This window comes from Ursus maritimus, unplaced genomic scaffold (assembly GCF_017311325.1).
Source record: "Ursus maritimus isolate PB19 unplaced genomic scaffold, ASM1731132v1 scaffold_25, whole genome shotgun sequence".
NCBI lineage: Eukaryota > Metazoa > Chordata > Mammalia > Carnivora > Ursidae > Ursus > Ursus maritimus.
This window is the reverse complement of record NW_024425008.1, coordinates 8,581,456-8,599,576: the sequence shown is the minus strand read 5'-3', so window position 1 is coordinate 8,599,576 and position 18,121 is coordinate 8,581,456. Positions and strand designations below refer to the sequence as shown.

Here is an 18,121-nt window from a genome sequence, read left to right as displayed (position 1 = left end):
CACACTAATTGATAGGAAGAGTAGGAAAAAAATCAGTCGGTGTACAGAATACGAGAAGAGCATATTAACCAACTCGATCTAATCAGTATTTTTAAAATGTCAATTTTTTCACCACCTAAGACCTATTCTTTCCAAGTGTACGTGATGCACTGACCCAAATAAACCATATGTTGGGCCATAAAGCCAGGCACGGCGTCTGGCACATGGCTGCCCAGGGCTTACCAAAGGTTTAGTGAAATGAACTCAACTCAGCTGAATTGTTAAGGAACAGCTGAGTGGGTGTCCAGATTAGCTGGGACTTCCCATCTGTGTTCCTTGGGGAGGTACCTGGGAAGTTCTGCCGTGATGCACTGTGTTCTGTGAATCAGGACCACTGTCTCCAGGTACCCTACCTCATCCACTCTCTCCTCCCAGCCCCAGTCTCTGACCCCAGCGCTGGGGAGGTCCAAGTATCAGATTTGCCGAAACCTGGCTACGACCTTGACTCACACAGATACCGTAAGATTCAGTTGATTTCAAACTCTGCCTGCAGCTTTAGAGCTCAGGGCTAATAAAGGCCGTGGTGCCTAGTGTCTCGGAATGTAGCGATGGGCAGAGAAAACTGAATTACAAAACAATCACAACCAGCACCCTTGGCTGAGCATCAACTGTCGTGGCAGGAAGAAGACTGGGTACTTCACGCATCGATTTATTCTTCATACGACTCCGAAATGCGGGTGGTATTTCCGTTTCACAGATGACACCTCATACAGACAACATATCAGAGATGTTGAGTAAGCAGCTCAAGGTCACACAGCTTTAAGTGGCAGAATGGCCATTCCAGCCCAGGGAATTCCTGCTTTTAAAGCACCCTGGGAAGTGATCTATGGTGTAGGGACAGGCAGGAGACACACACACACACACACACACACAGAAAGGGAACGGAATGAAAGCCACAACACAGGAGGACCCCTCTGGCTCTTTGAAGCTGCACAAAATGGGACCTCAGTTTCAGCCACATGTTGTAAGGGATCTAAGAGCCAGAACTGAGGAGTCACAGAGCCCCGGGGTCTCTCAGTAGCTGTGATCCTGGAGTGGTCTTTAAGCTTCTCTGACCATCTGTATCCTCATCTGTAACATGAGGATAATGACGCACAGCCAGACTGGGGGCAGTCAGCCCGGAGATACACAGGGCGCTTACCTGACCAGCCTCCAGCTCCAAGCGCAGCCCTGCGCCACCCCCCCCCCCGCCCCGTGAGCATTAGCTCTTCATGCTTATTCTGCTTCTGTCTAGTACTTACCACTACCTGAACGCCTAGAATGTGTTGGCTCACTGGTTAACTGTTTTCTCTATTAGAACAAAGCCGTAGGGGGTCAGGGACCTTATCCATCCAGGCTACTGCTGGGTCCCCCTGAGCGAGTGCCGGGTGTTTTGTAAATTACCAATGAATTCAACAGAGATCTGCTGTTATGCTGTTGCTATCTCTACTATCGTCTCAAGGTTGGGCACGGGGTTGGTGCAAGTTCAGGGGAGCTGTGACAACTTGTGAAAGGTCTGACTCTGCTCCAAGTATAGTCAGGGATTCTGAAAATAAGAGGGCGTGCTTCTGAACGGTCATCGTCTGTTATCATTTTGCACACTCTGATAAAATCTCGTAAACCGCTGAAATGTTCCATCGGACACCCAGAGAATCAGGTAGCCAATCCATACAAAAAGCGAGCAGCTTTGACAATCTCCATGAAGTTTGGGACGGGAAGACCTCTGCAAGGGGTATGGCTGGCTGGCCAAAGGCACCTTATCTATGATTCTGAAAGTAAATGTCTCTAGGGCTTGAGACCCAGTTTTGATTATTACTGCTCGTTGCACGGAACAACGCGGCCCGGACCCCAGCTGCGTGTGATGGCCGGCAGACGGAAATGCACACTTTCTGCATGAAAGGTAAGGGGAACAAACATACGGCTTCCAGCTCCGGGAAATGTTCCAGAAACTGTGCCACGTAAGTCACGATGGACTGCTCGTCGGGCGTGTCAACCATGATGTCTGTCGAGAGAGACACAGGAGTTAGGAGGACGGCAAACGCATGATTTTTAAATAGGATCAGGGCTTGCTTGATGGTGAAGGGTCCCACAGACCTTTGATGTTTTTTCTCTTTGTTTTGTACTTTAGGAAATTTAGACCCAGAGGGGATGAATCACTTGACTACGGTCTCACATCTGGCTGACGGAGAGCGGAGCTGGGATGCAGAATCCAGAATTCCTCCTTCCCAAGGCTGTCCGTTATTCCTGGCTGAGTTCCCCACAGGGAGCAGCCAGCTCCCTGCGGGCCCCCTTAGCGAGTCTGCTGATTGGGACCCCCACCTCAGTGCTGGAGGGGGTCACGAATCAGCCCAAGCCCCGCGGAAAGCCATCGGATAGACACCCAAGCGCCTTAAAAAGGGGTGCACGGATGGCATCTGGTCCCGAAGGACATCATGTGGGGCGGTCACTGTGTGACTGTGTATACAGACGTGACTGCTTCCTCAACAACCTGGGCGTCCACCAGGGTGGGAGACCTAAGTGAACGCTGGTACACCCATGAAATGGGCCACTGTGCAGCCATTAAACATACACAACAAGGACATATAGCAACAGGCACAGTGCTGCTGTCCTGATTACAACGGTAAATAAAAAAAAGCAAAGGACAGACAGGCGATGGGCATGAAGAGCACAGTTACCACGAGGAGCACTGAACAAAGTTCGGAATTGCTGAATCACTATGTCGTACACCTGTAACTAACAGGACACTGTATGGTAACTGTCCTGGAATTAAAAAACTTCGAAACGAAAAGTAAAATACAAAACCAGAGCTGACCCTGGGGTGACGCAGGTTTGAAGTGGGCGGGTCCGCTCATACGCAGATTTCTTTTCAGTAAATACAGTACGGTCCTGTAAATGTATTTTCTCTTCCTTATGATTTTCTTAACAACGTTTTCTTTTCTCTAGATTACTTTACTGCAAGAACACAGTGCATAATACACATAACACTCAGAGTGTGTTCATTAACTGCTCATGTTATCAGTAAGGTCAACAGCAGGTTATTGGTAGTTAAGTTTCTGGGGAGTCAGAAGTTGTATGTGGATTTCCAAGTGTGGTGGGGCAGTCAGCATCCCTCACCCCTGCATTGCTCAAGGGTCAACTGTATACGTGCACCGAATGATCTCAATTATGTAAAAAAATGGTAATGAGATGCATAGACGAATATTAAGGGGCAGGGATATAAACACGTCTTCATTAGAGTTTTCAGTATTTTCCAAATTTTTCTACATCTTATATCCCCAAAATTATTAACAAGCAAAAAAGAGAAAGAACGAGTGCTACCTTCTGGCTCCAGGAGCCTGGGGATGTGAAGGGCCTCGTGTGCGATGCTGAAAGCCTTCTCTAGGTTCTCCCGCATGGAGTCTTCCAGGGCCTGCTTCATGTCGACCAGGCTGGGGTCGATGGCCTTGATCACGGCCAGGAAGGCCATCCCACTTCTCCAGCTGCCCGTGAAGTCCTGCACCGCCACACCATACCTGCAGCAAAAAGCAGCCACAGCGGCCACGCCGCAGGTCAGGAGACACACGCCCCTCCCCGGTGAGGAGCCCACACGTGGCAGCCCCGTGGGCCTCCGAGCTGCCAACTCACCAGGCCCTGGGTCCCCGGACAGCGGTGCCAAACCACCCATCATCTCCATTTCCAGAGAACAGAATAATGTTAGAATAATCTAGAACAATAGACTAGAAAGGTGTAATTTGCACCCAGAGGCAGAACGGGAGCTTGTGCTCCCAGATTCCCAGGCACATAAAGGAGCGACTCTCCACACTGCACGTTGCAGAGAAGGTCAAAACAGGCCATCAGGGCATGCCGTCAAAAGCCAAGGTCACATCCTGGCCGCCCCCCGTGCGTTCCCAGTGCTGTGGCCTTGCTGCGGCAAGTCCCGTATCCTCTCCGGCCCTCAAGCTCCACAGTCGTAAAATGAGGACCATCTCACTACGACCCTGTTGTGGGGAAGCGTTAGGTTTTGCCCACGTGGCAGACACAAGCCCCCGACTCGGGGCAGCCAATGGCAGTATTCATATCAATAACATTAACAATTTACAAGTGACGGATGATAGATAATCGTGCCAGGCACTAATTTCCTTCAGGATCCATCCCCAGAGACGTCACCCATCTTCCAACCGTGGTCACTGACCGCTCTTACAAGACAGTTTTATTCAGAAATGATTTGAGATTCCGAAGCAGCTGGAAAAGCGGTACGGAGGGCTCCGACACCGTTCGTCTAGTTTCCCTCGGGCATCGTCTCTCACCTGAGCGTATCGCCAAAAGCAGGACCCTGACGTGGGTGCGAGACCACTGAGCCACAGACCGCGTCTGGATTCCTCCAGTGGCACTCCCGTGGGGTGGGGTATGGTACCACGCCACTCTGTCCAGTACAGACCAGCAGCCGCCGCCACGAGGGAAATACAGAACCGTTCCACGATCCCACGGACACGTCTTCTCCTTGACGGTCGCCCTACCTCCTGGCCCCAAGCTCTCTTTCGGTTGATTTCTTTTTAAACCACATCTAAGGGTTGTTTGCGTTCATCAGTTCTATCCTGCTCGACCCCTCAGTCCAAACCCAAAGAGCCTACTCTCGCCTCTCTTCTTTTCTCTTTTTTCTTTTATTTCCATAGAGCGGGGAGAAGAGACCCAACGAGTAAGTGCTTATTAAGAGCTGGGACCGTGCAAAGTGCTTCCACGAGCTCGCTTCACTCAATCCTCACTGTCCTGGAAGGCAGCCAATAAGTTACCGTCCTGCAGACGTGGCTGTGATGTGCCAGGAAGACCCTCCCGTCTGAGTGTGGCAGAGCTGGGTGGCCCTGTGGTGGTGTGGCTCTCATTGCACGTGGCCTAACTTTCCGGCCATATCTGCCCACGGCCCAGGGGCCCCAGGGGCTGTCAGCTGGCTGCCAGTAAAAGGCCTGATAAAAAATTGCGAGGAGCCCTGGCCTGCTGGCATGGGGTCACCCAGTAGCCCGGGACCTTTGCTCCGGGTCACCTGTCTCGGTTTTGGAAAGGCTAGATCTAACGAGCATGATTCAGCCTTTATTGTTCCTAGGGTTTAAGTGGGTACAGAAGAGTCTGTACCCGATTTCCCGCAGCTTAACGACTATGTCCATGTTATGAGGCTCCAACAGTCCTTCTCTCTTTGGCATTAAATGGGGCGAAGCCCCTTTGATTTGTATTCCAATCTTCCGATCAGTTTTCTGCGAACCAAACATTCTGCAAATACAGCTTTGCGTGTGCAGAGACTGAAAATGCACAGCGTTCCTCGCGCTCAGAGCCTCCAGGAAGCGACAGGTGCATAACTTAATACATGCTGGTGCCCCCTCCCTCTGCCCCCATCCCACCCCGGGAAGCCCCCCTCCCCCTGCCTGACAAGAGCATGTCGTGGGGGTGGGGACAAGGCGCGATGGCTTACTTCCTCGTCTTCCTCTGCACCCACGCCAGCAGGGTCCTGATAGCTTTCCTCTGATCTTTCACCGATACCGCCAGGCTCCTCTCCGTGGTGGGCGTGGGTGGGAAGGAGGAGTCTGAGTCTGTGCCCCCCGAGCCAGGTGACAGGCTGGAAGATGGAGAGTTTCTGCTGAGATTGCCCGTGAGCTCCTTAATCTGGAAGGAAAACGGCAGGTCAGGCCCTGGAGACAGTCCCAGGGCAAACCCTTCCCTGACCCCAGGCCACAAGGAGCCTGGCTGGAGGGACCAGCTCACACATAACTGGTTCTCCAAATAGGGAGCAGCCACTTCCTAAAGTACCCATGATGGCCAGACTGTTTTATGTGGCTTGCAGTGCACACAGACACTTCCCAGGGAAGCTCATCTCTTCCTGGAGTCTCTCTCTTTTGGTGCTTTGGCCATGCACGCCTGCAAGGTCTTCCTGACCTGCTTCCACCTACCCCTTTCCTCTCATGGCTTACGGGCCCCAGGATGCATGATGCTGTTTCAAGCCCCATGCCTATGTTCATCCTGGTCCCACTGCCTAGATGTTCCTTTCCTCCATCACCAAATTCCTGGCTACTCGAAACAGGGCTCCTATCATGTGGCTCTTGTGAGAAATGCAGAACCCCAGGCCTTGCCCCAGACCTACAGAATCAGACTCTGCATTTCAACACCACCCCCAGGCAATCTGTCTGCACAGCAAAGTCTGAGAACTGGTCCAACGCATTCCTATTCATCCTTCAAAACCCAGCTCTGGCATCTTTTCCTCACTCCATTCCCCGCTCTGAGATCATTTAACAACACTCTGCTCATACCTTGATCAGAACCTGGACCACACAGCTCTGTAATTTGGGACTACCTTGTCTGTGGTCCCAGAGTGTCATAAGGGCAGGACTTCGTGTGTGCAGAGCCTGGCACAGACATTTAGTGAATGAACGAATGGAGATCTGGGGTGGATTTAAGGCCTTGACTTTTGACACATTTTCAGGATGTTTCCAGCATCGATCGGAGAGTTTAATAAGAGACATTAGGAACTGAGACCTGTATCTAACACTGTACCGTTGACAAAGGGCTTTCCCACAGAGCTGACCACTGCTCCCATTTCACAGATGTGGAAACTGAAGCTCAGAGAGACAGCCTCTGGTTTCTTTAAGTTCAAGGCTCACACAGAACTGGGTCTGTTGTCCGTAAACCTTGTTTGGGCACATTCCTCTCAGCAACGCAAGCATTAAGACAGAAGCCCCAGCAAATCACCTCCGGGCAGGTCACTGTTACTCTTGGCAGGGAATTCAATGATGAGCCATGACTTTCTATTTCAGAAGAAGGGATTTTAGAAGACGAAATGTCAGCTTGCTCCCTCCTATTCGGGGGCAAGAACTTGAGCTTGTTTTAAATGCCACTTTCAGACCCCAGCCACAGATCCTGTCCTTCCCGATAAAATCCACGTTTCTAAATAGAGGCTGACGTTGCCAAGGACGGACAGCAGAGCCTCACCTGTCACGCATGCCCCTGCCCACAGCCATCTTTCCTCCCCGCTCCCTGACTGTCTCTGCTGCACACTAGTCCTTTTAGGAAAGTCCCTCCGAGCTCAAGTTTGGGGCAGAAGTATTTCCCCAGTTCTTGTAACACTTTGCCACAAAATGATCTTCTGGAGTAAATACGTAACTCTCTAAGTCCCAAGGGGGTCGCTCTACCCTTCTGGAGAACAGAGCTCCATTTCCCTATAAAATCACAGGGACCCGAATCATCAGCAACCAGATGGCCTCTGGTTCTTTTTCAAGACACGGAAAAGGCACAATCTGTCAGAAATAAGATCTCACGGTCTCCGTCGACGTGCACCCTCCCCGCCCCCATCCTGCTGGCCGTAAGCAGGCTCCAGGAGATCATTCCTGCGTGTCACGGAAACCACTTTACCTGGAAGAAGAGGATTATGTTCCATATCAGCCCAAGAACCAGGGAGGGGTTGCCGTCCGCTATTTCCGCCGCGTCGATGCTAACCAGCTTTACCTGTAGAGAAGCAACGCATGAGCTTAACACGGGCCGCTCAAGAAGGGTGCGAGCTGTTATTTTCTGATGCCCTCGTGGGCCTCTCGCTCCTTCTCATCTGATCACTCAATGCTGCCCAAGGCCAGCTCGGGGACCCCCGCGTGCAAAACATCCGTACATGAATTGAATAAACGTGTCCATAGTACCGACCAGGGGTAGACGCTATCCTAAGCTCCTTGTAAGGGTGAACTCAGTTCGACCTCACAACAACCCCACAACACAGGTACTTCTACTATCCCTACGTGTCAGGCGAGGAAATCTCACCGAGGCCAAATGGAACGCGCCTGGGACACGCAGCCAGGAGAGGTCTTGGTCGTTCTTCTCAAGGGGCGACGGTTAGTGCACCTGCTGGGTCTGTGTGGACGCTACACTACCACCACCAAACCTCCGGATTGGACATGGTTTTGGACAAACACAGAGCACCAACATCAGCAATCATGGACCACCGATGGATAAGATAATTATGCACTGCTAATCAGAAATAGAGTGTTGAGGGGGGTGCCTGGGTGGTTCAGTCGGTTGGTGTACAACTCTTCATTTCAGCTCAGGTCGTGATCTCAGGGTCGTGAGATCGAGTCCTGTGTCGGGCTCCACACTGGGCGTGGAGTCTGCTCAAGATTCCGGAGAAGAAAGAAAGAAAGAAAGAAAGAAAGAAAGAAAGAAAGAAAGCAGAGGGAGGAAGGAAGGAGGGAAGGAGGGAAGGAAGGGAAGGAAGGAAGGAGGGAAAGAAGAGAAGGAAGGAACAGTGTGTTGGAATAAGGCTTACACCCTGAGGGTCTCCATCATTACCAAATATCCTGGTTAAAATGCATCTACTATAGAACCCCGTAGGGGTTTAACCCATATATTGAACTACGTTCTGACCACAGGATGCTGCTTTGAGTGAATCCCTAAGGCACTGGTTTTCAAAGTGTGGTCCCTGGGCCGCGGGCAACAGCATCGCCTGCGATTTGGTTAGAATGAAAATTCTCTCCTCGTCCTCCTGACTCAGGAAGTCCGACAGCAGGGCCCAGCCACCTGCACTGGCCTCAGCGCTCCAGGCGGTTCTGAGGCGCACTCAGGTTTGCGGACGTCACTTTGTCCTGCGGACAGAACCTGAGTGCACAGATCAGACGTCTGCACACTTCTTCGGTAAAGGGCTGGAGAAAAGCATAAGCGTTTGCGGACCACACTGGCCTCAGGCACATTTGCTTCTTTCTTCCCAACTCCTTTACAAAAGTAGAAACTATTCTTTGGGGGCAGAGAGGAGAAATGAAGTCCGTCAAGGTCTCCTGCAAAATTCTGCCAGGAGACGCTGGAAAGCAAGCACGAGGACAGCGTCTCGCACGGATACTCCTTTCTCCCTCTCCCTCCGGCCTTTTACAACTGTACACACAGGTCTCAGATCCTATCAGTGTGTTAGGGGTTCTGACAACCCCAGTCGGGAGAGCCGGGCTTTCCTGATCGGGGGAGAGACTCCCAAGGCCCCGGCTCAGGTCTGGCTTGTGGAGAGTACGTGACTCGGGCAGCGCGAGCTCACGCCTGGCAGGTGGGAGCCAGGAAGGAAGATGCCAATGTTTCGAATAAAATGGCTGATCAAATTCACGTCCGGTATTCCCTCCGCGCTCGTCAGGGGCGGCCCTCGTCCTACGGGATGGGTCCCCTGCATACGCGGCCTGCTGTCTCCTGACCCCCTGCTCTGACAGCCCCCTCCATTCGGTGGCTTCCTGCACTCATCCCAGTGCAGGGGGATCAAAGCAGTCTATGGGACAGTCTCGGCCTTCACTCCCACCTGGGGGAAGGCGAGTGTGGCCCTCTGTGCTGAGCTTTATGGGAAACACTCCAAAGCGAGAAAATGCCAGAGCTGCCTCGTGGGGAGACACTGAGTAGGCTGGTGGACCAGCCCAGAAGGTGACAGAGGCCAGGCCTTCCCGCGTTAGCTGTGGGCTTCCCCAGCGCCACACCTGTCTGGGGGCCAGTCCTACCTGCGCAGCCCGCCGCCCCGGCTGCCCCCTGCTGACCACTAAGGGATCACGGCTCCCCTGGGTGCCCCTGGTGCGACATGCAGCTTGCTGGCCATGGGAGGCCTCTTCCGCAGACTCTAAGCTCCCTGAAGGCGCAGCCGTGCTTCTAATAATGCGGCTGTGCGTCCCCAACACTGAGCACAAGCCCAGGCCCACAGAAGACACTTGGTCAATGAGCCCCGAAGGGTAGTTGGAAGCAAACCCACCATCTCCATTGCCTACATTCCAGGCCCATCAGCGCGGGGCAGCGGACAGAGCCGGAAAGTGCTTAGGGGTCGACCAGCAGGAAGGAAGAGCAATGCATCTCCCAGGCAGCTGTTCCAAGGCTCTAAGTTATCACAAAACCACACCCCTTTGGGAATGGGGGGAGACACTGCTCAGGAGAGCCACGCCCAGCACTGCCTTGTCGGAGCAGCGATGCAGGGGGACAGGGACGTAGAGCAGGCGCGCACAGAGCCCTGGCCCAGGCCAGCACGCGGCTCGACCCCACCAGGCCGGGCACGCTCAATCCTCAACAAGGCCTGTGTTCTCATCACTTCCATTTTACAGATGTGCAAACCGAGGCTCTGAGAGTCTGCTTCATTTTCCCGGGTGGGAAGCCCAGCAGCTGTGCTCCAGGACCTGTGCTCTGAACCGCCACAGGCGCTCGGACGCCAAGGTGAGGTCGACGCCGAGGACAGGCCAGCCGTTCTCATGACAATGTGATGTGCTTTTTAGAAACACAGCTTGGGGCGCCTGAGTGGCTCAGTTGGTTAAGCATCTGACTCTTGACTTTCGCTCAGGTCATGATCTCAGGGCCATGGGATCGAGCCCCGCGTCAGGCTCCATACTCAGCAGGGAGCCTGCTTGAGATTGTCCCCCTCTCCCTCTGCTCTTCCCCCCATGCATGTGCCCTCTCTAAGATAAATAAATCTTTAAAAAAATGTAAAAAAACCCAGTTTTATGGATCTATAACTCACTCACATTCCATTCCCTCCACCCATTTAAGGTGTATTAGTCAATGGTTTTTGGCATACTCGTGGGTGTATATACCTGTCATCATAATTTTATAACATTTTCATCACCTCAAAAAGAGACTCTGTCCCCTTTAACTCTCACACCCCCACCCCAACCCTAAGCAGCCACGAATCTAGTTTCTGACTTGAGATTTCCCAGTGCTGGACTTTTCATAGGAATGGAATCAAAGACTAATGTCCTTTGTGTCTGACTTCCTTCACATGGCATAATGTTTCTGAGATTCAACCATGTTGTACTTCATTCTTTTTCACGGCTGACTTATAGTCCACACTGTGGACAGACCCCATTTTGTTCACCCACTCATCTGCTGAAGGACACTTGGGTTGCCTCCGCCTTTTATTTTTTAAAAAGATTTATTTATTTGAGAGAGAGAAAGGGGGGAGGGAACAAGGGGGTGGGAGGGGAAGAGGGAGAGAGAGAATTCCAAGCGGACTCCACGCTGAGTGCGGAGCCTGACTTGGAGCTTGATCCCAAGACCCTGAGCTCATGACCTGAGCTGAAATAAAGAGTCGGCTGCTTAGCCACCCAGGCGCCCCGAGTTGCCTTTGCCTTGTGGCTGTGGTGAATGACGCTGCTGTAAACTGTACTGTGCTTTCTGGCTGCCACCAGCCAGAACTCCCTCCTGGATCTGGAGCTTTCCCTACACAATGGGAGGCGGAGCCCACCTCCTTCTTCAAAAGCTGACAGTGCTTTCCCTCCCCCATGGCAGCGGGGACATAGGCGGGATCCAGGCATGGCGGCCCAGGCCTTAAATCTGCATGTGTGACACTGACAGTGCATTCCAGGGGTGTGGTGGGGCCAGGGTGTCCTCCCAGAGGCAGTGGGGATAGTGACATGGGCACACGGGTCCTTATGTGGTAGGGAGGTGGGCTCTGCCATGGTCCTGGTGCCTCATGTCCCTGGATGCCCTCCCTGACTCCTCAGTCTAGCAAGGCACTCTTGCACCACTCAGCCTCCCTTCAACATTCCTTTCCCGCGTACAGTAGCCAAGGTCAGCTTCCGTCGCTTACCATTAAGAATCCCAAGTGCATCACACTTAATGAAGTTTTATTGCGCGCCCCGACACATTGGGCAAGCCGAGGGCTTTCTACCCAGGCTAACTGGTGACGCTTTGATGGAAGAGGAGGTCTGGAAATTTCATCCCTCCAGGACCAGCCCTCCCCACTTTAGAAGGACATGAAGCCAAGCTCGAAACACAGAAAAAGCTAACTTCAATCTAGAAAGCTCCTTGCGAAGAGCAAGTGTCCCACTGTGGCATGCTCGCCGCACTACGCTTCCAAGGGATAAAGGAGGAAATGTGAAACGCTAAAGGCTGGAGAGCCAGCCTGCTGGTCTGCCCTTCCTGCGGCTGGGTGTCTGGCGGGGCTGGCATCGGATGGACAGGGATTGGCACGCAGGAAGTCAGGGACCATCTCTCCAGCTGACGGCTGACCTGACGGAGTCCCGTTATATTTAAACTTAAATTTTGCCATTTTAACAGGGTCCCCTTTTCACGCTTCTCCTGAGACAGGCACTCGTCCCTCTCGTCACAAGAAAAGCTTGTGTTAACAAGATGTGTTTCAAATACTTACATTGCTATCTTCCAAAAACTTAAGTGCTTTTGCTATGTTGTTCAACCGGAAAATACGATGGGATGAGGATTTGTACTCATGCAGCTGTAACAGAGAACAGAGCAAACAAGAGGTGAATCCAACAGAGGCGCTCCAGGCGCAGGGGTGCTGCGGGGCGGGCCTTTGTCTTTACCTCTTTCTCATTAATCCCAAGAGAAAGTTAGGGGCTCGCAGCTGAAACCCACCCCTTATTTATGGGCCTTGGGACTTAACTCACTTGAGTTGGTGAATGGGGGGGCCCTAGGCAGGTTCAACGGGGACAGATTTGTCAAATTGTTCTCTCTGACCCGGCTCCTGGCTTTGATATTCCTCCCCCTCCAGACACCTCCAGGGATGCGTTCTCCTCGCCACGCTGACGGTTTTGTCAGGCAGGGAGCATTAGCCGGGGCGTCCCCACAGCTGCTAAATCAGCCGGCAAGTCCCTCCTGCCAACAGCAGATGTTTCTGCTTTCTGCCAGGAGCTTTGTGGACAGTTGTCCCAGGTCGGAGAGAGAGGCAGACAGACAGACAGGCAGAAAGAGAGAAAGAGATGGAGACACAGAGAGGGAGACAGAGATGGAGACATAGAAAGAGACAGAAAGAGAAAGATTGAGAGAGACAAGAGATAAAGAGATGGAGACAGAGAGAGAGAGAGATCCTTGCAGAAGCTAGAACTCTGACAATGGCAGTCGAACACCCCAAGGAAGCCCCACCTGATGGGTGGTTTACATTACACGGCGAGCCAGTGGGTGTCAGCTCCACCAGCTGGGAACTGCCCATGCTGGCTGGGCTCCAGAATCAAAGACCCCCCCCCCCAAAAGGCCCACCGAGGACATGGTATCTACCAACCAGTGGCCTGGCTGCCAAGTGGGAGCTTGTGTTGCTGTGATCACAGATAAGGAAGCAGGATACACTTTTTCAGGGAGCTATGAGGACTGTGCTGCTGGCTCCTTGTCAGCCCTCTAAGGAACCAGATACTGTTGTTACTGCAGTGGGTCCTCCCTTTGGGAGAGTTCGTTGTGAGACTCTGCACAGCCCCCCTAGAGCAGCAAACAGGAGTCTCCCATTTTGCTTTTGGGAGGCGAACACGGGAACGGTTAAGGGGTCTGAGGAGATTCCAGCTACATGAGATCTGAAAGCAGGATGGGCTCTTGACTTGAAACCTACAGTTAAAAACAGATCGGGAGAGGTCCACGCTGGCCGAGCTATGGGCCGGCCGGGTTGTGACCCATGGCGGCACTTTTGTCTTTGCCGCAATGGGGCACGGAGGCCACATCAAACACTAGACTCCAGAGCACGGTTTCTCAACATCAACACCACTGGCGTTTTGGTCAGGTCATGGTGCGCCCTCGGTGGACATCTGGCAATGTCGAGTGACATTTTTGGCTGTCACACCTGGGGGTGCTACTGGCATCCAGTGGGGACAGACCAACGCTGCTGTTACATATCCTGCAATGCCCAGGACAGCCCCCACGACAAAGAACTACAGGACCCAAAATGTCAACAGTGTTGGGGTTGAGAAGCCTGCTCCGGGAAGGGGAGAGAGAGGACCGACCTGCACACAGCAGGCATACACAACACGGAGAGGTAGGGCAGAGATCCAAGGTGGAATGAGCCTCAAGCTTAGCGGCTTCGGTATGTGGTCCTATAGTGGCCGCCCCATACGTGGTTTCACTTTCTGCGACCTCCGTCAGCTGCAGTCCAGAAGCAGAGGACCCTCCTGCTGACATGTGCTCAGAGGGTCATAGTGGCCTCATGCTACGTCACGTGCCTACGTCACTCCCCTCACTGCCTCTCATCCCGTGGGCATGATGGCATCTCACAGCATCACAAGAAGGGTGAGGACAGTAGAGTAAGGTATTTTGAGAGGGGGGAGTCCACATTCACATAATTTATTTATTTATTTTATTTTTTTCGCATTCACATAATTTTTATGACAGTATGTGGTGATATAATCAATTGTTCTATTTTATTATAAGTTATCCTTGTTAATCTCTTACTGCGCCTGATTTCTAAATTAAACTTCATCACAGGGACGTGATGTCCGCAGTTTCAGGCATCTGCAGGGGGTCTTGGCACGTATCCTCTGTAGATAAGGGGGAATGCCTACACTTAGAAGAAGGTTCCAGAAGCCAGCGGTTGTAGTTTTAGCCTCAGGTGGACCATGGAATCCGGTTGGTAAGCTGCCTTTCTCCTCAATCTTCCTGATTCTTGGCTATCGTTCTAGTTAATATAATGGCTGCAGAGCTAAAGTTTAACGATCTAGTTTCAATCTTTACCCTTACCAGATTCCCGGAAAACACTGAACATTTATTTATTTACTTACTAAAGTGTATCGACTTAAAAAAAAAAAGAAAAAAGGACACTGCTTAGTTAGACATGATTATATCACTCTTGGTCACTGAGAAAGGAATGTCACCCTTCCAAGCTTCTCGTCACAGGATCACGCGTGGCCAGGTATGCGTACCTACGTACAGGTGTGTACTGAACAGAAACCTGCAGTGTCTTCCTTCACAGCTTACGTCTCCCTGACCCTTCCGTGACATACGTACCAGATTCCGCCCAGACAGGACTTCTAACAAAGCCATTAGGATTTTGCCATCTTGTATATCAACGAATAAATCTTTGACTTGTAGAGGTGGGTCGCACTGTGGAGGAAGCGGGACAAAGAAGCTGATTAGTGGCCTGTGTAATCCACCAAACTGTCCCCGAGCTGCAGGGCTTCCCCACGAGAAGACTCGGCCTGCATCCAGATCTGTCTACAGGCAGCCCCTGGGGGGCGGGGCACGCCTGGGCAGAGGGTGTGCTGGCGAGCCGTGGAGGATGCTCGGCACCAGAGGGCTGATTGCACAAGTGACCCTGGAGATCCCTGGGACCCTGAGATCTGAGACCCCCCACTCCCAAATGACATTACATTCACACTTCTCCCTAAGGGGGAGAATAAAATAATAGAATAAAATAATTCCAGCAGGGCTCCCAGGAAATTACTTAGGATAAGCCCTTCACTTTAGATTTGGGGAAACTGAGGCTCAAAGAGGCTAGGTGACATGCCCAGTGTGGGGTCAGATCAGCTCTTTCGTACCATCAGTCCTGTTTCTTCATTAGGACACACTAGCTGCCCATGGGCGTTGTCCAGACCCACGCCATGATGGCCAGGGTGGGAAAAGCTGCAGGCTGCCCGGGCTTTCCTCTCTGGGCCTGGACGCAGAGAGATCGACTGTCTAGGTGAACGGTGTCCACCAGGAGTCTGGCTGGATGTGTGGCCTGGAGCTCCCGGGGCTGCCTGGAACCTGTCCGTCAGATGCTCCAGCCTAGGGATCTCCAAACTGTGTTTTCTGGAACCCCAGCCTGGAGCGGAGCAGCCTTAGGGCTCATGGGGACGCAGGGGTCCTGAGAAGGAGTCCGATCCCCCTCCCCCTCCCCCAGTGATCAGAGAGGCTCAGCTCTTACTGGCCTTTCTTTAGGGTTCGAGGTAACACTTTGCCTGAAAAAAGGTGGCTGTTGGCCAAACCAGCTTGATAACAGCCCCTTCAATGCAGGATTAGAACTGACCGTACAGAGTCTCAGCGAACGGGGTCCAGGAACGCGCATTTGCCATACGCCCTCACCCCAGCATGAATTCTCGGTTTACGTTTGGTGGGGCTTTTGGCAACACTGGAACAGGTGGGCTCTGCTCCTGGGTACAATGCATGGGGTGTTCACATAGGAGACAGGATTGGGGGCGGGCTGGTAGTTGTAAACCAGCCAGAGACTCAGGGGTCCGAGGAGAGTCTCGGAAATACGGAGGAGCTGTGGTCTGGGCACCCTCTCCCTCCAGGAAGGCCTCCTTCCCGTGATAGCTTTGGAGGGTCCGTGTGTTCTTTTTTTACTAAGGAAAGTGGCATTTCCTTAGCCCTTATACGAGCCCCCTGACACCCGGTTAGTCCAAATACAGGCCGATTCCTCCCACAGGCGCACAGAAAAGGGATCTGCTTCTAGGGCAACAGCGCCTTTGAACCAAAAGGCAAATTATTTTCTTTGCAAACCCCCACAGCTCCCTGGGCACATTCCTCTCGGAACAGGACGGCATCAGGTTACCGAGACTCTCACGGAAATGTTGTTCCAGCTAACGCGAGGCAGAAAAACGTGACGCCCGAACAAAACACCCCCTGATAGATGGACTAGCGAAATTTCCAGGTACCAGCCGCGGCCGTGGCCAAGCCTTGCTTGGGCGTTGAACCCGGAGAGTAATTTCCACCGACAGTGTCTGGAAGAGCCCGGGCAGCAGCAAACGGGGCCTTGGCCGTAGGCCACGCGGTGGGACGGCAGCTGGAGACATTGAACTTGCTCCAGTGAAAACACGGCCCGGGCCCCAAACGTTCCGCCGGCTTCATGAGATCGGTATGACCGAGTAAACAGCACCCCCAGGGCTTTCTTCATGATCTAACTCCTTCGGTAAATGAAGGAATTTTTCCAGAAGCCCGAGACTCCGTAAATATCTCTGACAGCCTTCAAATTGTAGTTAAGCCCAAGTCCCTGAGCGGTTCCTGGGTTTCCCTGACATGAAAGGTTGGTCTTGAAAGTCTCCAGGTTGGAAACATGGCTGTTAATTTCGCCCTGTTTATTAGGCATCAGTTTCAGGTGCTATCTGATTTATTCTCAGAGAGGGGTGACCCACCTGCCCCGACGAAGGGACAGGGGCCTTGGCTAAGGAGGCCATCCCTGATTCGACAGGCACGAACGGGGGCTCCGAGGCTGGTGAGGGAGTGCGCGGCTATTTGCTGCATTATCCTCTGTCCTCTGTATTTATTTTTCAAGAAAGAAAGAAAGAAAGGAAAAGAAAAGAAAAGAAAAGAAAAGAAAAGAAAAGAAAAGAAAAGCAAAAAGAAAAAAGAAAGAAAAGAAGAGAAAAGAAAAGAAGAGAAGAGAAAAGAAAAAAGAAAAGAAAAGAAAAGAAAAGAAAAGAAAAGAAAAGAAAAAGAAGGATCTGCCATGGCTACACTCCATCCACCAGGAGGAATTTCCAGCTACCCTAACACACATCAGGCATTAATTTAGGAGTTCCGTGAACTCAGATTGGGGGAACAGTTTTCCTTTTTTCCAAAAATAACACTTCGCTTTATGAGCCCTGCCGAAAATGCACCAAGAGTCAAAACAACTGGCAAGTGATTTATAATGCTGTATCCCAGGCAGTTCGGGAGCCCTCCTGGGTCCAGGGGACCCTATCTTGCAGGTGCAGAAGAGAGGTGTGGGTGGTCAGGGCCTGCTCGGGGAAATATTATCGGCCCAAAGGCCAAGTGCACGAATTAGAATTTCGGTCAAGAGCTGCACTTCCAAAAAACCACAATTATTTTCTTGGCAATCTCATCGATTTCCTCTATGACCCTTTCTTCTGGGTTAACTCTACGGGCAGTCAGTAGTTGCTTTTGTACCTTCTAGGAGGACAGAAGAGAAGAAAATCCACACACCTAACTTCACTGAAGGGCGGGGGTGGGGGGGCTTGAACACTACTAGCTTTACAAGGAAACGTGTGACGGGCTGCATCTATCGAAGAACCACAAAGTGGAATTTAAGAAGAAATGATGGGAGGGAAATGAAGCCTGATGAATCAGCTGTCTTCTAAAGAGAAAAATCGTATCTCTTCCCCCTGCCCGCAGCAATTTGAATGTTCCCTATCTTGGGGGCTCAGATTTCTGCTCGCTCCGGGCTGTTTATCCACTCCACAACCCACCCCCTCCTCTGGTGCTCATCCTTCTGTCTGCTTCTCAGAAGCCGGTTCAGCCACTTTCATTTTATGGTGAGTGTGCGTGAGAAGCCTGCAGACAAAAATGCAATTACAAATTGCCTGGCCCCAGAGTGTCAGAAAGAAAGAAAAGGTGGGGGGGAGAAGTTGAATGCCAAATTGAATACACAGGAGAAGCCACTGGAAGAGCTTCCTTCTTGGTTGCAGGAAAACCACTTGGTCTCAAAGCCTCTTCCCTCATTGGTAACAGGAGGGGTAACGACGGTTGC

General features: G+C 52.0%; 1 protein-coding gene across 2 annotated transcripts in view; it reads right to left on the bottom strand.

Moving 5' to 3' along the window:
- The window catches only part of CLMN (calmin), a 105,272-nt gene that overhangs the window by 13,956 nt on the left and 73,195 nt on the right, over positions 1-18,121 (bottom strand). For both annotated transcript variants that reach the window (XM_040641478.1, XM_040641479.1), the window contains exons 3-8: positions 14,683-14,778; positions 12,113-12,196; positions 7,390-7,482; positions 5,459-5,649; positions 3,337-3,530; positions 1,938-2,020 (exon numbers count right to left, since the gene is read on the bottom strand). In XM_040641478.1, the coding sequence (XP_040497412.1) occupies positions 1,938-2,020; positions 3,337-3,530; positions 5,459-5,649; positions 7,390-7,482; positions 12,113-12,196; positions 14,683-14,778 (741 nt within the window). The remainder of the gene's footprint in view (positions 1-1,937; positions 2,021-3,336; positions 3,531-5,458; positions 5,650-7,389; positions 7,483-12,112; positions 12,197-14,682; positions 14,779-18,121) is intronic.